General features: G+C 39.9%; 1 protein-coding gene and 1 long non-coding RNA gene across 3 annotated transcripts in view; one reads left to right on the top strand and one right to left on the bottom strand.

The window, feature by feature from the left end:
- Positions 1–73: 73 nt before the first annotated feature.
- Positions 74–3,469, bottom strand: LOC5511150. Its single transcript, XR_004295798.2, has 2 exons — positions 3,336–3,469; positions 74–1,247 (listed from the first exon to the last, which is right to left on the bottom strand). It is a non-coding gene; the product is annotated as an uncharacterized LOC5511150 (long non-coding RNA).
- A 275-nt stretch (positions 3,470–3,744) lies between these two features.
- Positions 3,745–22,052, top strand: part of LOC5511127 (stabilin-2) — an 82,069-nt gene continuing 63,761 nt past the window's right edge. The window contains exons 1-23 of one of the 2 annotated variants that reach the window (XM_048729011.1): positions 3,745–4,506; positions 5,190–5,269; positions 5,609–5,678; positions 7,334–7,438; positions 7,940–8,056; positions 10,694–10,819; positions 11,147–11,223; positions 11,397–11,530; positions 12,077–12,143; positions 12,512–12,676; positions 13,126–13,272; positions 14,241–14,378; positions 14,798–14,860; positions 15,116–15,238; positions 15,997–16,047; positions 16,145–16,225; positions 16,417–16,572; positions 17,162–17,233; positions 17,578–17,673; positions 19,565–19,651; positions 20,258–20,369; positions 20,971–21,154; positions 21,622–21,715. In XM_048729011.1, the coding sequence (XP_048584968.1) occupies positions 4,158–4,506; positions 5,190–5,269; positions 5,609–5,678; positions 7,334–7,438; positions 7,940–8,056; positions 10,694–10,819; positions 11,147–11,223; positions 11,397–11,530; positions 12,077–12,143; positions 12,512–12,676; positions 13,126–13,272; positions 14,241–14,378; positions 14,798–14,860; positions 15,116–15,238; positions 15,997–16,047; positions 16,145–16,225; positions 16,417–16,572; positions 17,162–17,233; positions 17,578–17,673; positions 19,565–19,651; positions 20,258–20,369; positions 20,971–21,154; positions 21,622–21,715 (2,694 nt within the window). In that variant the 5' untranslated portion in view covers positions 3,745–4,157. The remainder of the gene's footprint in view (positions 4,507–5,189; positions 5,270–5,608; positions 5,679–7,333; positions 7,439–7,939; positions 8,057–10,693; positions 10,820–11,146; positions 11,224–11,396; positions 11,531–12,076; positions 12,144–12,511; positions 12,677–13,125; positions 13,273–14,240; positions 14,379–14,797; positions 14,861–15,115; positions 15,239–15,996; positions 16,048–16,144; positions 16,226–16,416; positions 16,573–17,161; positions 17,234–17,577; positions 17,674–19,564; positions 19,652–20,257; positions 20,370–20,970; positions 21,155–21,621; positions 21,716–22,052) is intronic. The other variant, XM_048729009.1, reaches the window with a different exon arrangement.

The following is a 22,052-nucleotide window of genomic DNA, read 5'->3' as shown; positions in this document are numbered from 1 at the left end:
ATACTAAAAAAAGGGTTACAATGCATAGATTGACCAACTCAAAGAAAACTTACACATACCAAACAGCAGTACGTTTACCTATAAATTTGGTTTTATTATTGTAACTTTTTTGTACATTCACAGCTCAGTGTTAGTTTACAAGTTGATAAAATCAATGTCAGTGGCGGATTCAGGATTTATAAATCTTAAAATAAAATTCTTATGCTTTTACTTTCCCTTAGGGCTCTAACAGTGATTTTAGAGCTTAGGGTTAGAAATCGCCACACCCAATGTGCTATCTTTTAAGGGATAACAAAATGTTGCAAAGTGCTATCCCTTTATGCTGTTCTGGTTTTAGGCTTTTGTGTTCCGCCGATCAGACCATTCAGATTTATAATTCATGCCCTGTTTCACCAAGTGCAGTGACCTTCCATTCCTGTTGCAAATATTGTCTGGTTTACGTCCAGCATCGCGATACATCGAATACGGCTATAACAATTGGCAACGATTTATGATTTTTTTTGCCCAACAAGGAGGGGGGGGGGGGTTACATCCCCCCCTCCGTCACCATGCCTGGATCCGCCACTGAACATTCATTGATGTTGAGGCGTGCATAATTATCGATTAATTAACGATTTCTGCATGTAACCTAGGCCAATACCAGAGAATCTTTGTGAAATCATCTGTATGCTATTGATGGGGGGAGGGGTGTTGATAATTAAAGTAGTGGGAAAAAGTTGATTTAGAAAGTTACATAGATCATATGAAAAATGTATAATAAATGACTGCGGCTTGCAACCACACAAACCATCAAAACTAGTATTGCAAATGATGCTACTGCTAGCTTAGTCTCACTGTATAACTAGGATGAGGAAGGTGTGTGAATACTGTATTCAGCTAGTAGGGGAATTTAGTCAACAAAGTTGTTGGTAAGGGTTTTAGTTGTTATCTTAACAAAAAATATTTTTTTCAGTTTATTAACTGCTTTTGGGAAGGATTCCAGACTCTCAACATTGACTAAAAAATAAGAAATGTTGAAATGTGACCATGTGAATTTTAACTCTAAAAAATTGTTTCAGTCCTTTGGATAATTCTCTAACTCTAGCCTGATGCTAGTCATATTCTTGTTCTCTTCAGGGAATGAATTCTTTGTTGTCCATTGTTGTTTGGGTTTATATATCAGCATTGCTATTGTTGACTCATATTTACAAAAATATTCTGTGCTTTCTGGTATCAAGGTGCTAGGACAAAGTCTCTCCCTTCGTTACCTGTAATAAAAAAGGAAAGAGTCATTGAAACTCAGGGGGCTGTTAAAAGAATACAAAAACAATGTTAAGCATACTTTAGTAGCAAGTTTTAGTTTCAAATCTAATAGTATCTAACTATCAATTATTCCTTCAATACTCACAAATCCTGGTTCTCTTCATGATAATCTAACAACCCATTGCCTACAACTTGACTACCCCACACTTACAGGTCCCACGCACAATACAACTTTTTAACAACCTGAATCAAGGATAAATTTGAGCCCATAAATTCCATAATAATACTGCATAATTAACTGCCAAAAAATAAATAGCAGATGTCAAAGACGATGGGACAGAGCTGTGGCAGGCCTCAAAATATTGGGAGGGTGCACGGTGCAGAAACATTAAGTAGATATTGGGGGCACAGCCATACCCCTTCTGGTAGTTTCCTTGTTATTTCTTAAAATATAGGGGATGGGGGGTGCCCCATGCAGTTCTGTAGATTCATTGACCAAAACAATCACTTACTCTAGCCTCAATGTACTCTATTTTTAATTCCAGTGCTGTAACTTTCTCATTCAGTTTGGCCAGCTTGGATCTACAGGAGATATCTGGGAAAAATGTTCAAAATGAGGTAGATGTTTGAATCATGTTTTAAGGACTCAACTTCCCCTTTATATTCCAACCAGGATAGTTCGCGAGCACGTAAGGCCCTGGCCAAACAAGGACACATGTTGCCAGAAGCATTAGGGAAACATGTTTCCTAAATGTTTCCGCAGGTGGCCGATCAGCCACGAAGCATTGCGCGGGAAACATTTTTCCTCTGCAGCGCCACGCGCATGCACACGTAAAGTACACAGCTCTGTAAATATTGGAAAAGCAGACATTAACTTTGATCAATTATAAGTTGAAAAAAATGTTCTGTATACACAAGGCCATCACGCGAGCTTCTTGGGAATAGTTTTCTACAGCAACAACGATAAAAAAATGTGATTGAAAATAAAATTAAAAAACAGTGTGCGCTCGTTTGAAATGACGTTATTCTTTAGCGGGCGCAAGAAAATAACAAAACATGAAAAATTGTTTTGCTTACAAATCGCTCCATTCTTTATTTCTTATCTGTCAAGTTACCAGAGAAAATTGAAAATTTAGTTGTCTTGGAACTATTAAAGTTCAAACTTGATCATATCTATTCTTTGTTGGATATGTCCAATAGACATTTCCTATATTCGTAAGACACAATCAAACGCTCTATTTCATTTGTCCAGTGCCTTTCCCTTTTCTTTGGCCTTTTCTGCACAACAACCACATCTTCGTCCGCCATTTTGATTTGGTACAACGCGAGTGTTGCCAGGCAACGAGCCTAGAAATTGTTGCCTTGCGTGGCCAAACGAAGATACATTTGGGAAACAATGATTCCACGCGCTTGGAAACATGAAATGTTTCTCCCTCGCTGTAGAAACATTTTTTGTGTTCTGGACAAAAAATTTGTGTCAAGCAACAATGTTTCCGTGGTGGCCAAACTGGGAAACATTAAGAAAACATGCATGCAGACAACATGTATCCAGCAACATGTGTCCTCGTTTGGCCAGGGCCTAACGGAAAGCTTGCTCTTGCTAAACGGAAAGTTTAGCAAGAGCAAGGAAATGTCTATTTCCTCAACGGATTAAAATTGTATGCAAATGAAGCCATGTTTGGTTTTCTCGTGAAAAATATAGATGATTCCCAACTTTAAATTATATGTAAAGAGGTGGGAGGTCACATCCACAAAAGACTGAATAGAGTTCTGTGCCTGAATACTAGTAGAAACATTTAAATAATTCTAGTCAAGATACATTAAAATCAGAGGTTTATCATCTGTTCGTCTGGTTTGAGAAACGTTTTTAATTCAAACACTGTTTCATCCATCAAAAATTTGCGTCCTATTTTCAGTTACTGCATTTTTTACTCACGAATTCTCACTACTCACGACTTATACTCCTATCCTTGAATTACTCTGGGTAAAGTTAGCAAGTATGCAGAAATGGTGTGATTTTGGAACGAACTTGGGATACTTTTAAGAAAGTGGATAAATATCCACTAATTATGGCAAAAAATAAAGCCACTCACCGAAGTCATTCAGAAATTCCGCGATCTTTTTAATGCCCTCCGAGACAACTTCCACGAATTCACGGTTTTGCCAGTCTTCTTGGATGTTTTTCTGTACATCTTCCATCGCGAAATGTCTATTTCCTCAAGCTCGTATATAAACGCCCGCGATAACTTCCAGCTGAATTCGCTGTTGAGCACGCGCATAATACAAGTCGACAAGGAACGCCTGGGTAAATATGCCACGCCTCTTTGTTTTGTGTTGACGCGGGGTGCACATGGACAGATGGTACACACGCAAAATAAATTATATGATGACTACCAGTAGCAACGCAACGAAAAGGTATAAGCGATTAATATTTCATGAGGCAATGGTTCATTAAAATTTGGTTGCTAGTCTTTTAATTGTCGTCGCTACGAAAGAAGATAGGACATTTTGTCTATGCGGTGCGGCAATTTCGCGGGTTTTTCCGCGGTCCACTGAACGAAATCATAATTAACATTTTCATCATGATTTATAACTGAAGTTGAGGTGGTCATTAGGATATTGGACTATGTGCATGTTTTAATAGCAGCAACTTAAATGTGTTGTAAACATGAAATGCTAGCTCTCGTGATTCGCCGAACGTCATCTGACATTTGTTTGACGTACTCTCATGAAATTCAAATGTTAGGATTCTTAGCTCATTGGCTAAAATCGTGACCTGTGTGTCTGTCCTCTCAGCGAATGCTTTCACGGATTCTTGACTACAAGTTCTAATTTATCACTATCATACATAACTTGTTTGCTCCTACTGCATAAGGATGATTTGATTGGATCTGTCGAAAGAGTTCGGTCGAAAGATGCGATGTGATAACCTACTACGTTTGTCCACCATCTTGGTTTATTTCGTATTTGTTTTGAGCATCTTTTACACGGAAGTGATAGGGCAGATCAATATATGCAGCGAAAAGAGGGAAGAAGTTAGAAGAACTGTGTGTAATGAATGTTCCCACAACTCTCTCAGGCAATGTCCTTCAGGATACACTCAGGACAGCTCCGGAATCGGAGTGCATGATGCAAATACGTGTAGATTAACTCTCTCATTTACTGATGGGAGGATAGTCAGAATTGGAGGCTGCTATCATTTATGCAGAAGGAATATAAGCGTCGAGCAATGTTGTAGCGGCTACTGGGGCAAAGACTGCCAAGGTGCTGTAAGCTTCTGATTGCTAATTTTAAAATACTAAACGAATGAGTTTGGACACAGTAGGGACAAATATTAAGTACGTAGAAGTGCTGTTATTTCTATTGCCTTTAACAAATACCTAACAACTGTTTCTCTATGTTATTATTTTCTGAAGCTGTCTGTTAAAATCTATATTTCTGGCGATGCATTAAATTTGCTAAAAGTTTTGCTAAGGGTTCATATTAAGATTAGTTTTGAATTATGTCTCTTTGAACCCAGATAAACCCTACAAAAATTCAAACTCATCAGATCAAATAAGTACATGGCAATATTGTGATACGATTAAAAAAATATTTTTAAATTAAAAACAAAAAATTTATGAGTGAGATTTCAACAACATGATTATGTAATTATCCCGTTTCCAGAAGTCCATCCACCATTTGCATCTCAAAAGACTGTTTCTCCAAATTTTAGTGTCTTTTAAATTGAAACAGTTATGTTGTATAGTATGGGAGAAGTGGGGAACAAATGATGAATTTAGCTTGGTTCCAATGCTGGACTGCTAAATTACCAGTCACTGTACTCTAATAGAAGCATTGCATCACACTTCTTTTTTTCACTTTTATGGGATGTATTATGTTCTAACCATTCCTTTAATTCTTGTCGGTTTTTTTGTTTGAACAAGTGCTATTTCTAACCTCAACAGCATGCCCTGGGAGCCCTGTGTGTAGTTCTGGTGGCAACTGTTTTGATAAGAAAAGTGGAAACGGGACTTGCAGCTGCCAGGTTTGTAATATATACGGATTTAGAGAGTGCTTATTCTAAATTGTAATTTTCAGCTCTAAATTCCACATAAGTTATTTTTTTGATCACAAGTCAATTCTTAGTTGCTATTAACTATTGCATAACACATTTCTCTACAGGCAAAAAACATTGAAACTGTTACATTTTTTATGCAATGGCTTACAATAGCGGATCCAGGGGAGGGTTTAAGGGGTTGTGTGTTCAGAGAGAGATCACAGAACATTTTTGGGTCAACCCTCCCTCTCCCCTTGGCAAAAAAAGCCAGCTTAAAGCCTGGCTTTTTCTAACTTACTATGGTTTAAAATGTTTTTATATATTTAGGATGGCTTTAAGGGTAGTGCATGTGAGTTTTGTACTTCACCGACGAGGTTTGGAGCAGGCTGCAACCAAAGTGAGTTGACCAATACCGTATGAGCGGGTGACAGACAAAAAAATTTTGTCATCCTATAAACTGTTGCAATGCATAATAGAATCCAGAGCAAAATGTTGTAAGATCTGTCATATTAAAATTTTTAGGTTGGAATGATGGCTTTGAATAATGTAATAGCAATAGCAAGAAAACTGAGTATTTCAAGTTAACTGTTATTTATTTTTTCACAAATATTCTGTAATTGTTTATTATTTCCATAAATAAGCTTTGGAAATCTGGGTAAGTTAATTGTAGATAAAGGTAGTTTCAAGGATCAGAAACTGCCTGGCTTTTCAACTTACAAAGTTAATCTAACTGATTATACTAGTTATGATAATTAAGGTAATTCCCTTGAAATTATTCTACTATCCAGTAGTTTGTTTTAAATTGGCATTAACAATATTGAAGTTAGGGGCTCATTTTCACGCAATTCACGGCTTTTATAAGCAAATAAACAAATCTCTGCTATCCAACTTTTTTCTTCTTTCATTATATCATTTTTCAGTATATATTTAACTCTTTGAGAAAAAAAATCTCGGGTAACCGACTTCATTTTTTCTGTCAAAGGGATTTTAAGTAAAAAACGCATGCTTTTTGCTTTGTTTTCTTATACAATTGTGGTGCGCTCGTGCCATTAATGCAGGAAAATTCAAACAAACAGCACTCGCCACTATGCGCAGAAGAGGTGCACATTGCAATTCAAGGGAATTACCCTAATAGGATATTATTTCATCATAAAAATGATCAACTATAATTATAAATCATGATATACTCCTAGAAATGGCCTCTTTTATTATAGATTTATAGAAATAAAATATTCTTTGTGTGCCTTCATAGTGTTTTGAAAACTAAATAATGTTTTTGTTTGGGAGAATTCGAGAGCAGTCAGTGGATATCGTAAGACCATGTGTTGAGTGCTTTACGTCTGCTTGAGAATTACCAAAACAAACACAGAAGTTTTCAAAATACCATGAAGGCACAGCAATGTTTTATTCCTTATATCATTTTTTTTACCTTGTATGAATGACAAAAATAGTAAAAGCTTCACAACAATCAAGTGTCATTCCAATGCATGTAAGAGTGCATGTGGAAGATAGCTTAATATTCTTTTGGGTGGACGTTTCCCCCCCCCCAAAAGCATGATAAAAGAGCGATAACACGCTTCCCTGCTAGCAAAGCCCTTTTTTCTGTATTATATTACGGAGAAAAAAGAACTGTGCTAGGAGGGAAATAACATGCAAAAGTTCAATGGAATTAACAGTGTTGTTGACTGAAAATGTACAAATTCCCCTTACATGTTTTAATGCTGCGTCATCCTACTGTATTACCTGCACATCGTTATTAAAGTGCACCAATCGGACCAATCGTAAAGTCTGTACCTTCTCAATTATTTGACTGTATGATATATTACCTTATAGCCAAATTCGTTGTTGTGCAACCTCCCCGAATCCAAATTTCCTTTTTTTGTATGAGAATAGTGCGTAGTCAATCAAACCAAACAATCAAAACCAGACAAACCCCCCAAAGCTTTTGTCTGACTATGCGCTATTCCCAAACGAGACAAAGAATTTGGATTCGCTGAGGTCGTGCGAATTTGGCTGTAATGTTTATTACATTGATTTTATTATCTTTATTAGACTGCAGTTGTGAGCATGGAGAATGTGATAGTGGTGTCCAAGGGAGTGGTCTGTGCAAGCCCTACTCCTGCCAGATTGGTTACATTGGACAGAATTGCAATCAGCGTAAGAATTATATATATATTTTTAAAACAATCCATGCGTAAAATTAGTATTGTTTATTAACCATTACCACCATCACTACTATCAAGATAGACCACAATCATCATCACTAACATTGTTGTGATCATCACAACCATGACCATCACCATCACCATCATCAAAACTATTATCACTATCACAACCATCACTATCATCATCACCACCACTGTTACAACCTTTATCATCACCATAATCGTCACCATCATCACTATCATCACCATCACCATAACCACCACTATCACCATCACCACCATCATTATCATCATGAACACTATCATCATCACCACAATTATCTTCATTCAGAGCCAAAAGCTGTGTTTCATATGATTGTTGTAGTTGTGGCTGGTGCAATGGAGTGAAACACTTCATTGCTTTCCCAAATCAAAAACAATTTCCCAAATTCATACACCACCCCAATTACACCAATCATAATGGAATTATCAACACTGAAATGTCTTCCAACAGGTCTCCCAGCTTGTGACCACGCTCTTTGCGGAAACCACTCAGACTGCTTCAAGATCAACGGCACCGACATCTGTGTGTGTGAGCCTGGGTATACAGGAGATGGCCAACACTGTACAGGTATATTTCAACTCCAATTCCACTTTTTTTTATTTTGCAAGAGCTCAATACTAGTAAGCTATAAATTAATATTCAACATTTCCAAGGTTTCAATTCAGTGATCTGCTTGTCATATAGTTCATAGGAATCACATCGAAAAGAAATGACCTCATATACGCAGAATGTAATGGTTTGCAAATACACTTTTTGAGATTTTAGACCACACCCCTCAAACAAGGTGTCATTTGCACATCTCGCCACCCTGCGCCATGGTAGAATATGGCTATATTTATGTATTGTCATTTGGTCAGCGGTCTTGCGACCAAGAACCTGTTCACGGTCCGGGCGCCATGCCGCCATGTTGGAATAAAGTCACTGTGGCTAATTCACTCGACTCGTTGTCTCTATAAACTAATGGCGTGGTGGCAGCGGTGGGATTAGCAGAAGCCTAATCTACTGGCCTCCCAACGGAGGAGGTGTATGGTGCTACAGAGGACAACGAAGACGGTGGCTTCACAATTGATAAATTAGCGCCTGGCGAGAGAGTCCTTGGAAGCAGCCTTTCCCTTCCACGTGGCCTGGCAAGTGTGTGGGCCCGTGCCGTGTTCCAACCAAACATTCATTTTCACTTCTTTCAGTTTATTAGCATTCTGTTGGCAAAGCAAGTTGGTGACCCGATGCAAACGAAACTGTTGTTGGTGAACTTATGAGCTGCCTTTTAGCTTATATTTATTTTCTTTTCGAGCACGAACATTCCTTTGGCGGAGCAAGATTTGTTACCCGATGCAAACGAAACTGTTACATTGGTGATTATTGCTACGCGCTTATATTCATTTCCATTTACCTTTTGTTTTGTTAGCAAGTTTAAACATTCCTTTGGCAATGCAAGTTGGCGACCCGATGCAAATGAAACTGTTATTGGTGAACTCATGAGCTGCCTGTATATTCATTTTTCTTCGCAAGTAAGCTTAATTTATTATGAACAAATTCTGTTTGAAAAGCAAGATTTGTGACCCGATGCTAACGAAACTGTTATTGGTGAACTCTGACAGCTACGTTTAAGTATATTTATTTCCTTTGCAAGTATCTTCTGATCATTCTTTTGAGTCTTGGCAAGGCAATTTAGCGAACCGATGCAAAAGAATCTGGTATTGGTGAGCTCTCGAGCTGCCCTGATCAAGTTGGAATTGACTTTTATTACACTTTGCCCTGGTCAGCTTGGGTTGACTTTGGTTGTATTCAAATTGGAATTGACTTTGATTAACACATCAAATCGGAATTGACTTCAATTTACACATCTTATCGGATTTGACTTTGATTTACACATCAAGTTGGAATTGACTTTGATACATACCTTAGCCTCAGTTGCCTTATGTACGCTCCAGTGGACCTTAGTTTATTCTCAGTAGCTTTTATGTTCTATTTAATTACTTTATATCAGTACTATTTTTGTGCCTAGCTATTTTAGTTAGTACTTTATTTATACTTTCAGTTTTTTATTAGGCCACCCATCCTCACATTTATATTTTAGTTTTGTAGTCTGTAATATATATAGTTCCCCATTTTATTCACACTATGTGCATGTAGTGTATTGTATATCACACCCCTCACTCTTGTTACCATATCATTTCATTGTATCCACTCATATGTATCCACACAAGTGTCGTCACCCACACTTTATGTGAGCAGAAAATAGGGAATGAGGAGAAAAGAAAGGGAGAAGAAAGAAAAAGTGGTTGCCCCTCCCCCCCATACATGGTACCACCGGTAGCCATGTATGGTACAGTAGTAATGTTGTGTACGTACACCTGTCTCCACATGTATCCGTAGTAACCCACCCACAGTAGTGTTGTGTGTATGTGTATGTGACCCATGATAATGTTATGTAAAATGTATGCCAGTGTGTAATAGTCCCACATGCACACCTACCTCAGTACCGTATCCATGGTTACATGCTCACTGTACTATCATGTGTGTTCCTGTAGTTAGTTTTTTTTATTTTGTTATTCAGCCACATTATTAGGCCCATTATTTTACACTTTTGTTACTAGTGTAAGTATAGCTTATTTTGCCTCTTACTTCTTATGTAATATTCCGTCTCCTTTATATATTGTAATAGACAGGACAGGAAAAGAGGTTGCGCCATAGTAGAATATGGCTATATTTATGTATTGTCATTTGGTCAGCGGTCTTGCGACCAAGAACCTGTTCACGGTCCGGGCGCCATGCCGCCATGTTGGAATAAAGTCACTGTGGCTAATTCACTCGACTCGTTGTCTCTATAAACTAATGGCGCTGATTAATAATTCTTTTCTTTAGTAATCATTTTTCCTGATATCAAACAAGATGTAAGCTGTCCTCACCAAACTGATCAGTTAATTAATAGTAGTCTAGAAGTGCCTAAGTTTTAGACTTACAACAAACAAATGCATAACAACCTAGTTGGCAAAGTAACATGCCACCTAGAGTAATATGTATAGGATGAACATTTTTCGCCTGATGACTTTATGACTGTCTAAGATATATATTACCTAACGTACCTTTTATCTCTTGATGAAATAGTTCTTTGCAGCAAAATACAGATCCTAATAAACATGAGACACACAAATAACACTATGATTTAATAATAAAAATATTTTTATTATATTAAATGAACAGCTATCAACCCTTGTGCTAGCAATGGCCATGGGTGTCACAAGAATGCTGCCTGCCATTTTAAAGGCCCAGGAAAACACTCTTGCACATGCGTCGAGGGATATACCGGGGATGGCACTGTTTGTACTGGTGAGTACTGCACCTTGGTGCTTATTGTTTTTCATTATTTGTTAAAATAAGGATGAAAAAATTAACTAATCGCATGGTTGATCTATATTTTCTTTCATTCAGTAGAAATATGATAGTTCATTATCAGAACTGCCATTTTTCAAATGCTGTTTGCACTGACAACCAGCTATTTATAGATATGTGTGTATTGATTCCCTAATCAATACACACATATCAAAGTGATTTCGTACAGCCTTGCATATACTGGCTTTACACATTCTGGCTTTAAACTTTTACTTTAATTGCTATAACAATAAATGATTGTAACATATGATAATCTTTCTCTAGTTATCGACCCCTGTCAGACATCTAATGGAGGTTGTCCTTCAAACTCAAGTGTTTGTAACTTCTTAGGACCCAACAAGGTACATAAGCTAGTACAGTATATCATGAACATTATCTTCAAAATTGACACCATAATCATATTAATATTAATAAGTTTAATAAAAATGATAATCATTAACATCACCAATATCACCACCTTGTTTATATTGTCATAACCATCATCATGTCATAATGATTATATCGTTTTTTTTAGGGCAATTGCTCCTGTTTGCCTGGATTCGAGAATTTCCAGGATGGAGCAGGTTGTTCCATGGTCGATTTGTGCAAAGGAGGTGGTGGTTGTGACATAAATGCCAACTGTATCATGCCGAGTCCTGGCCAAAAGATGTAAGGGAAGATCTGGGTGGACCTGGTCAGAACATCTGAGCAACTTTTAGATTAAATTTTTCTTTAAAAAAGTGAACAGTATGTCATGGGAGAGTAGCTTTGCGGATGTTTCACACATTGAATAACAGTGCAAAATATTTTCATTTTAAATCACATGTTAAAAATACTAGGATTTTAGAGCTTTTCATGGATATACTTGTACTAGTTTTGTGGTTGAGAAGAAAATGTGTATCAAACTGACATCAAATAGTGCATAGCGCTTCTCTGCGGAACACAAATTGCACGAGCATTTCCCTCGCTTATACAAAACCCAAAACAACCGAATGACAAACTTCACATTAAAACTATCTCCCTGTTGTCAGCGTGCCTCTGTATACCGCTAGGTCTTTCCTGTAGTCTTTAGTTACACCAACGACATGGATACTAAATGTTTAAACTGACCAGTCTTGCTACATTTTCTGTGTTTTCTTTGAAGAACTTTTTTTGTTGACAAGAAAGGGAAAACCGTTTAGTATTACAATGTGTCACTAAATTTGTTATCTTTAGGTGCATTTGTAAGGATGGCTTTCGAGGGAATTTTAATAACACTCATTGCTATGGGAGTATAATCCAGGTATGTGATAAAGGCAAAAACTTTTTTGGAACAACACTAAAAGGATGACAGTTTTCTAAAAAGTAAAAAAAATATGATACAGGGAAAAAAGTCCTGACTTTATCTGAGAATCAGGTTGTTTGTTTTTGCTAAAATCGGAGACTTGTTACAAAAGGAAAATAGTGCCTTTCATTAAGGCTGTAGTCCTGACATTTTTGAAGACTTTAAAGATTTTGCAAGATTTTACTGGGACATTGGGACATCAATCACATACGCTGGCAATGGTCTGGTTGCACATTGTCTTCCTCCTCTAATTTTGCAGAAAACAGTTTTTTTGACGTCTAATTTGTAAGAAGTTTAACAAAAGTAATGATGGTTTCTTGTTCTAGCGACTCGAAGACCTCAATGATGCAGGCCCAGCTGAAGTCAGATCCAAGTTGACAATTGCGAGACGACTTGTTGCAGCCCTCGCATGGCCTCTGGCTGGAAGTGGACCATTTACTGCCCTTGTCCCTACTGATCAGGGCTTTCTCAAGTCCTTGTCTCAAGCCAAGGTAAGGGCGGGGGTGGGGGTCATTTTTTATCTTACCATCTTGCATTGCCTTTGTCTCAAGCCAAGGTAAGTAGGGGGATTCTACTCTTTCCATCATGCTTTGCCTTGGTCTCAAGCCAATATAAGGGGGAGGCATTTTTATCTTCCCATCATGCATTGCCTTGGTCTCAAGCCAAGGTAAGGGGGGGCACTCACTCTCCCCATCATGCATTGCCGTCGTCTTGATCTCAAGTCAAGGTATGGGGGGATGGGCTCAATCTTACCATCCTTTCTTTTGCGGTCCTATTCCCCTGTTCCCTACTGATCAGGGGTTTCTCAAGTTTCAGTCTCAATCCGATGTTAGGGTGGATGGTGGGGGGTGGGGGTGGGGAGGGGCCACTTACTGTTCCCATCATGCATTGACTTGGTCTCAAGCCAAGGTATTACAGTTTTGTTTGTTTCTTTTTCCAGATTGATGAGACTTTATCCAGCCCAGATTTATCAGGATATCTAGCTCGCCTACACATTATTGCCTCTGATTTAGATTCTGTAAAACTGAAGGCTTTAGGGACAGTTACAACACTACAAGGGACCAACGCTACTATCACAGAAAAAAATGTAAGAAGCGACACTCTTTTTCTGTAAATGAGTATACTTTGTAACCAACGCACTTAACGTAATACCTGATGCACTTTGTGATAGTTGACACACTTAAAAATAACCGACACACTTTGTAATACCTGAGGCACTTTGTAATACCCGACACACTTTGTAATACACAACGCACTTTGTAATACCCGACGCACTTTGTAATACCCAACGCACTTTGTAATACCCGACGCACTTTGTAATACTTGACACACTCTGTAATACCTGATGCACTTTGTAATACCTGACGCACTTTGTAATACCTGATGCACTTTGTAATACCTGACACACTTTGTAATACATGACGCACTTTCTAATACCTGACGCACTTTGTAATACCTGACGCACTTTGTAATACGTGACGCGCTTTGTAATACCTGACCCTGATGCACTTTGTAATACCTGATGCACTTTGTAATACCGAAGCATTTTGTAATACCTGACGCACTTTCTAATACCTGGCGCACTTTGTAATACCTGACGCACTTTGTAATACCTGGCGCACTTTGTAATACCTGACGCACTTTGTAATACCTGATGCACTTTGTAATACCCGAAGCATTTTGTAATACCTGACACACTTTCTAATACCTGACGCACTTTGTAATACCTGACACAATTTCTAATACCTGACGCACTTTGTAATACCTGACGCACTTTGTAATACCTGACGCACTTTGTAATACCTGACGCACTTTGTAATACCTGACGCACTTTGTAATACCTGACGCACTTTGTAATACCTGACGCACTTTGTAATACCTGACGCACTTTGTAATACATGACACACTTTGTAATACCTTTACTGTAAAATGAACGAAAAGTAAAACAAATTTCGAACTGTGTTATTTTTTTTATTACGAATTACGTCAAGTTCCATAAAAAAAGTGCTTCAGATATTAAAAACTGCGTCAATTTTATCCTGCTATTCTTTTCAGGGCACTTTGTATTTCTCGGGTTCAGGACAGGACGCCATGGCAAGAATTATAATGACCGATCTGATTGCTGGCAATGGGTTAATCCATATCCTAGACACAGCCATGAAGTACCCCGCTAACTTCTCGTCTTCTAGTGATGTAAGTGTTTCTCGCAGTGGGGTATAAGTGCCGTATGTGTATCGAGTCTGCCCTGAAAAAGTCTTATTAAAGACGAAAATTGGCAGAGTCAAATACCAGTTTTTGGTGCATTGCCGTAGTATGTGGGGTATACGTCCCGTATGTCGGTTAGAAGTCCTGTATGTCATTTATAAGTCTCGTATGTGTGTTATAAGTAGTATGTGGGCATACGTCCCGTATATAGGGTATACTACGCTTATTTTATGTGGGGGTATTAGTCCCGTATGTCGCGTAACCTTATTGGACTTCAACAATGCTAATGTAATGTCAACTCATTTTGGGGCTTACCTTTGAATGTGCGAAATTCGAGGTTTTATGCGTAATCCGATCCGTATGTTTTTTGCCATGCTTTATATGCGATGATTGCTATTTTTCCCCAGATGTCAGTCCTGGATGTGATTCAAAGCAGTAACGAATTGTCAACGCTCAGCTCCCTTCTCCAGGTTAGTCCCGGCTAGATCCTCTTGGGCTTTCTTTCTTTTTTTTTTTTCCTCCTAAGTAGCTTTTTGTGTTTTACGAGTCAAAGAGTCCAATTTTGTGCCGTAAGACCACCTTTCCAATTTCAACGGAGAATCACCCCTCTCAGTTTTGCGCCCGATTGCGGAAACTATTCTCGAACAGTCCAAGTAACATATTTTTATTCGAAGGAGTCTTTTTACGAAATGTTGACCGTAGTAAGATTCTTTCTTCCCTTTTAGTTATCTGGCGTTGGTAGCACCCTCGTTGGCTTGTCATTACCGGTTACCATCTTCGCTCCTGTGAATGCTGCCTTTAGTAGTGTGGATAACGTCACGATACGTTACCTGACCACCACACAACAGGTAAAAGACTTACCGTAAGACACGTTTTTACAGTGTGATGCGCGCTACCGTGGCCACCTTGACAATTTTGTTAAGTAAGCCAATAAGGATGTGGGAAACGTGCTATATGATACGACGCGCGCTACCGTGGCCACCTGGACAGTTTTATGAAGTAAGCCAATTAGGATGTGAGAAACGTGCTATCTGATACGACGCGCGCTACCGTGGCCACCTTGACAATTTTGTTAAGTAAGCCAATAAGGATGTGAGAAACGTGCTATATGATACGACGCGCGCTACCGTGGCCACCTTGACAATTTTGTTAAGTAAGCCAATAAGGATGCAAGATACGTACTATTTGATTGACAAAAACTTTACTAGCTAGCCAGCGAGGGAAAAAAAAGCAGCATAGAAATAATGGCAAGGTTGTAAATGTTTTTCTGTTCGTATTTCTTTTCGAATTTGTGATAGTACGAAGCTGTGCAATATTAAAAAGATTCAAGATCAAGACTTTTTCTCTCAGGCAAATTAGCTAACTTTCTTTGTTTCAAAGTTTTAACAAAGACTTTGTCTTAGTGGCCACGCTAGCGCGCGTCGTACTATAAAGGGGGTTGTGCCAAAATTAACTTGCGTCAAGTGTTAAGGTCTGCAATCCGTCGGAGATCCTTGTCTTAGAATCATACTTTAATCATACTTTTCACTTATGGTGTGTATTGCAAAAGCAATGAAATTCAAAAATAGCAGTGGATCTATCTTATGTATTTTCATGTGTTGTACAGGGGAAGCAAAAGCTTTCGATGCTGCTGAAAAACCACATCTTTGATACAAAGGTATCTGTCTTTTAAACATTTTAAGGCTATCTCCTGTTCTATCTTGATATAATATCGTCATTGTTGATGAAGTCTTAACCGGCCTTATCTTTGTCAGATTAACGTTGAAGATCTCATCACAATGAATCGAATAACATCCAGTACCGAGGAGTCTTCACTAGTCAGCCTCAAACAACAGGTACAAAGAGAGATAAGAAGTCTTCTTTCTAATTTTTTAGAGTCGTTTCTAATGCAAATTAGAAAAAAGTTTTGCAAAAAAGTAACGATAGGAAGAATAGAGGGAGAGCGTAGAAGAACTTCTCAGTGTTTTCTAAATCCTTTTTTCCTTGTTATATCAATAGTACTCACTTCTCCCTTCTTTCTACCTAGGGGCTGCTTGTCCTAGGGAGAAACTCAAGGTTGATCAGCGCTAACCTCGGCGCGCGGGATGGAGTTTTGCACATGGTTGATCACGTGATTGTACCAGACAGTCTGATGCCCCTGGTACCGAGATACTGTAACATCATCACGAACCAGACTTCCAGGGTAAATACTTCGCATCGCAGACTGCTGTATCGCGTGGGTAGCAAGCGTTTCTGTGGAGTTTCATCGGAAAGGTGGAGCGAGAGAAGCAGTCACGTGTCCATAGTCGGCGGGGAGTCCGAGGGGTCCCCGAGGGGTCCGATACCCCGAGACCCCACCCTGCTGATGTGACAAGATGAGTTCAGCCCCGGTTGACCCTTTGTTGGTAGTTAAGAAGACGGTTAATTTTATGTGTGTATTTGGTTAGAAAATGTTTCTAGATGTGGATAAAGATATGGATTTGAACTTAATTGATCCGTGGTCAGTGAATTACTACCCTGAGCCCCACTCTGCGTTTTTCTCAAGAAGAATGGAGACGCCACGCGGTCATACTCTTTGCTAGCGCTCTTTCTCTGCTGAAACCCCAAAGAAACGCTTGCTACTCAGGCTAGCTGTTGTATTGCATAAATTATCTTTGGGATTTTACGATAGTTCATTACGATAATTTTTAACTCTACGCAAAATCGATTCAACTCGATTCAATTTTGTCATAGTCTTTTCTACTGACTTCTGGAAGAATCTTTAACTAGTGGTCTGTTCTTTCTCGCTCCAGGGACGTTGTTACCACTGTCAGCTTATCGACAAGTTTCCGAACCGTGGATGTGAAAGTGACACTATACCGTCTGTAAGTATTCCATGTGATGTTGGTCATTGTCGGAACAAACGAAGAAAGGCATTCAAAAGACTGGTGAAAGATTTTTTGATGGCTTGGAGCTCCTACACAAAGCCAAAATGCCTTCCTCTTCATTTTAAGCGAACCCATAATCCCTCGCTCCGAAATACGGGACCACAGTCTCCCACTCTATTGTGAAGCAAGCTAAGCAAGATTCCGTCTGCTTATGAGATATTTTTGGACATTTGTTTAGTCTTATAGGAAAACTATTTACTCATTGATTAATTGATTGATTCTTATTCACCCATTCATTCATTCTGTCGGTCGGTCATTTATTCATTGTATCTAATTACCAGGGTTTGAAGCAGGCATGCACGTACTATGTGCGCTACAGCTATCAAATCTTCAGATTTTCAGGATGCACGATGAGCTCTTGCCGGAAAAAGATAGAGGTGGGTGTGACCATTAGCACGGTAGAGATGGGTGTGACCATTAGTATGGTACAGGTGGGTGTGACCATTAGCATGGTAGAGGTGGGTGTGAAAATTAGCACGGTAGAGGTGGGTGTGACCATTAGCACGGTAGAGGTGGGTGTGACCATTAGCACGGTACAGGTGGGTGTGACCATTAGCACGGTAGAGGTGGGTGTGACCATTAGCACGGTACAGGTGGGTGGGACCATTAGCACGGTACAGGTGGGTGTGACCATTAGCATGGTAGAGGTGGGTGTGACCATAAGCACGGTACAGGTGGGTGTGACCATTAGCACGGTACAGGTGGGTGTGACCATTAGCACGGTACAGGTGGGTGTGACCATTAGCACGGTACAGGTGGGTGTGACCATTAGCACGGTACAGGTGGGTGTGACCATTAGCACGGTACAGGTGGGTGTGACCATTAGCACGGTAGAGGTGGGTGTGACCATTAGCATGGTAGAGGTGGGTGTGACCATTAGCATGGTAGAGGTGGGTGTGACCATTAGCACGGTAGAGGTGGGTGTGACCATTAGCACGGTAGAGGTGGGTGTGACCATTAGCACGGTACAGGTGGGTGTGACCATTAGCACGGTAGAGGTGGGTGTGACCATTAGCACGGTACAGGTGGGTGGGACCATTAGCACGGTACAGGTGGGTGTGACCATTAGCATGGTAGAGGTGGGTGTGACCATAAGCACGGTACAGGTGGGTGTGACCATTAGCACGGTACAGGTGGGTGTGACCATTAGCACGGTACAGGTGGGTGTGACCATTAGCACGGTACAGGTGGGTGTGACCATTAGCACGGTACAGGTGGGTGTGACCATTAGCACGGTACAGGTGGGTGTGACCATTAGCACGATAGAGGTGGGTGTGACCATTAGCACGGTAGAGGTGGGTGTGACCATTAGCACGGTAGAGGTGGGTGTGACCATTAGCACGGTACAGGTGGGTGTGACCATTAGCACGGTAGAGGTGGGTGTGACCATTAGCACGGTAGAGATGGGTGTGACCATTAGCACGGTAGAGGTGGGTGTGACCATTAGCACGGTAGAGGTGGGTGTGACCATTAGCACGGTAGAGATGGGTGTGACCATTAGCACGGTAGAGGTGGGTGTGACCATTAGCACGGTACAGGTGGGTGTGGCCTTTAGAACGGTACAGGTGGGTGTGACCATTAGCACGGTAGAGGTGGGTGTGACCATTAGCACGGTAGAGGTGGGTGTGACCATTAGCACGGTACAGGTGGGTGTGACCATTAGCACGGTAGAGGTGGGTGTGACCATTAGCACGATAGAGGTGGGTGTGACCATTAGCACGGTAGAGGTGGGTGTGACCATTAGCACGATACAGGTGGGTGTGACCATTAGCACGATACAGGTGGGTGTGACCATTAGCACGGTAGAGGTGGGTGTGACCATTAGCACGGTAGAGGTGGGTGTGACCATTAGCACGATAGAGGTGGGTGTGACCATTAGCAGGAGCGATGCAAATAGCAGTTAATGTATGCCTGACATCACATTATGTGGTTGGAAGAGCCACCAGCTCGAAGTGCGAGCTACACAAACGTTTCTCGGCCGTTTGTCGTCCACAGCTTTTGCCAAATTGATAGCCTAGTAGATCTTATACGCTAGATATGGAAATTATTCACCACTGTACGCCGTTTTCCACAGGCTAGTTGACCCATGACATACACGGCGCTAACATACAGGTGGTTCCCACAGGTCCCCACATTATAGTATACCCATGACACGCAGCCAATACTGTCTGATGGTTTGTTTAACAGACCCCCGAGTGCTGTTAAGGTTTCTACAGTATAGTATACCCATGAAACACAGCCCTTACTATATAATGGTTTATTCAACAGACCCCAGAGTGCTGTGCAGGTTTCTACAGTCCCGCATGTCATCCGTGCCCAGGACCTCTCGACAATCCGTGTTACGGGAACGGCAAGGTATCAAAATATTGGAGGGGCACAATACAGAATCATCTAGAAAATATTGGCGGCACAGCCACGCCCCTACTGGTCATTTCCTTATAATTTTTTAATACAAAATAAGGGGGGGGGGGGACGTGCCCCCAGTGCTGCTACGGCCCTGGGTATTCTTTATAGAATTAATAAATTCTATCAAGTTTACGGTGATGGGGAATATCATCATTATCGCTATAGTTTTTAATAATATGAAATTCACGTACCGCGAAAAATAGGCGTGATGGTCGACATTTTTCTTTTTCTTTTAAGTTCATTAAAAAAAGAACGTATTGTCCTCGTATGGAAGAAAAAAAAACCGAAATCACTGAATAAGTACAGATAAATGTTCATATTGCATTACAAACATATCAGTAACACTTTTAATTAAAAATTTTGTAAGTGAAAAACTCGAAATTAAAGTAAAACTATACATCACAAATAAAGCAAACGTGTACATCGAAAATAAAGCAAACGTATTTATGACACAGTATTAATGAGATATTGTTTATAGTAGAACCTTATGTTTCACTGAAGTTTGAATGCAATTCCAGACACCTGCTTATGTGTTTTTTTCTTATACATCTGCAGTGCTCCGATAAGATTAGCGGGTCTGGAGTATGCACATGTGAGCCCGCATTCAAAGGTACAGCGTGCGAGCTTTGTGCGAACAGCAACCAGTATGGAAAACACTGCAATCAAAGTAAGTCTTCTGTACCCAACTTCGAGGGTTGTCCCATACTCTGACAAATTTATACATGGCATTGTCTGAAATCGTTGAGGCAACTGGAGCGTATTAGAGAGAACAAGGTAAAGCGATGGAAGGGAACAAAGCCATACATCAATTTGTCAGTATTGGACTAGTATGAACTCTTCATCGACCCAGTAGAGTTGTTTTCACGTCGTAGTTTGGTTAAAAAGGCTGAAATATATCATACAAAACACATTTTCACGTGCTTCTATTGAATTCTCAGTCAAATTTCATTGTTTTTTTTTTGTTTTTTTTTTTGCCGTCGTCGTCCACGTTGCCGTCATTAGGGACCTAGCAAGGACGATGCAACGGCTAGGACAACGAGATCGAAAGAGATGCGCTAGCGTTTTAAAATCAATTTCAATTAGCAAAACAATATAGTCAGACAGATAATAATGTACAGAACGCATTTTCACGTGCTGCTATTCAAATATAAATCAAATTCTATTGTTTTCTGCCGTCGTCGTGAACGTTTCCGTCGTCGTTGCTTAAGGTTCCCATTACCTTGATAGTGAGGTGTGAGGTGTCCTTTTCACCCATTTGCTCTTTTCAGCATGCACGTGCGTCCACGGCATTTGTATGGGCGGTATCCATGGTAACGGCACATGCAAGCCCGGCACATGCCTTGCTGGTTACCACGGTAACAACTGTGACTTGCGTGACATGCCGTGCTCCGGGTCGACCCCCCTGAGCTGCCATATCCACGCACACTGTGTCAGGGAGAATGGACTGGACCAGTAAGTACCGAACAAATTCTTTAGAAAATTCGCGAAATTAAGAAGGCGCGTAAATAATGTTTCGTGAAAATTGAGATGCGCGAAAATTAAGTGAGCACACATAAAGACTCTGGATTAAATCTTTTAATACGCCTAGTTATGGAGACAGGTCCAAGACGTACCTCAATTAACTCTGAAAGGAAATCTGCCATGTTTGAATTCGCTACGCGCACTTTTATTAATGCTAATGCGTGACATTTTTCATGTTTTTTTTATGTTTTTGTTGGTTTTTCACATATTCAATAACTATCATTTATTGCCCTGTTTTGTCGAAAATAGTGATAATGGGCATATAAAGTCTCGCAAAAATTGCGTAATTTTGACGAAAGGTAAACTGTATGTATTTGAGAGTATATATATCCTTGCAGAAAGTAAAGCTTTTTTTTCGGAATTCTACAGTATTGACAAACGCTTGTATTTTGTCCCAGATGTAAATGTAACAGCGGATATGAGGGATCTGGTCAGCAGTGTTACGAGATTGACCCATGCGCAAAGTCTGACCGTGGCGGCTGTCATAAGGACGTACGTATTACTGATGTTTTCACGGTTTTCGTTAACCATTTCAAATACCTAAACCGTCCTCTGACTACCGTCATTCAACATTTTAAAGCGTAATCATTGCCTAGCTCTGAAAATTGATTCCCCGCCGACCAATTAAAAACCGGTAATTTGAATAAAGCCAGAAAGAGGTTTAGCTGTTAAAACTATTGATGAGAGTCAGAATATAGAAAATCGCAATAACACAATGAACCGTTAAAAGTTTTTTCTTTGTTTCTCTGTCTTTTTTTATTTGTTGCCTTGTATGATCAACTAGTTTCGTCTAGTTTTCGTTGAACGATCGCAATAACTTTAATCGCTG

Source organism: Nematostella vectensis, chromosome 1, assembly GCF_932526225.1.
Source record: "Nematostella vectensis chromosome 1, jaNemVect1.1, whole genome shotgun sequence".
Classification (NCBI taxonomy): domain Eukaryota; kingdom Metazoa; phylum Cnidaria; class Anthozoa; order Actiniaria; family Edwardsiidae; genus Nematostella; species Nematostella vectensis.
This window is presented reverse-complemented; position numbering and strand designations above follow the sequence as displayed.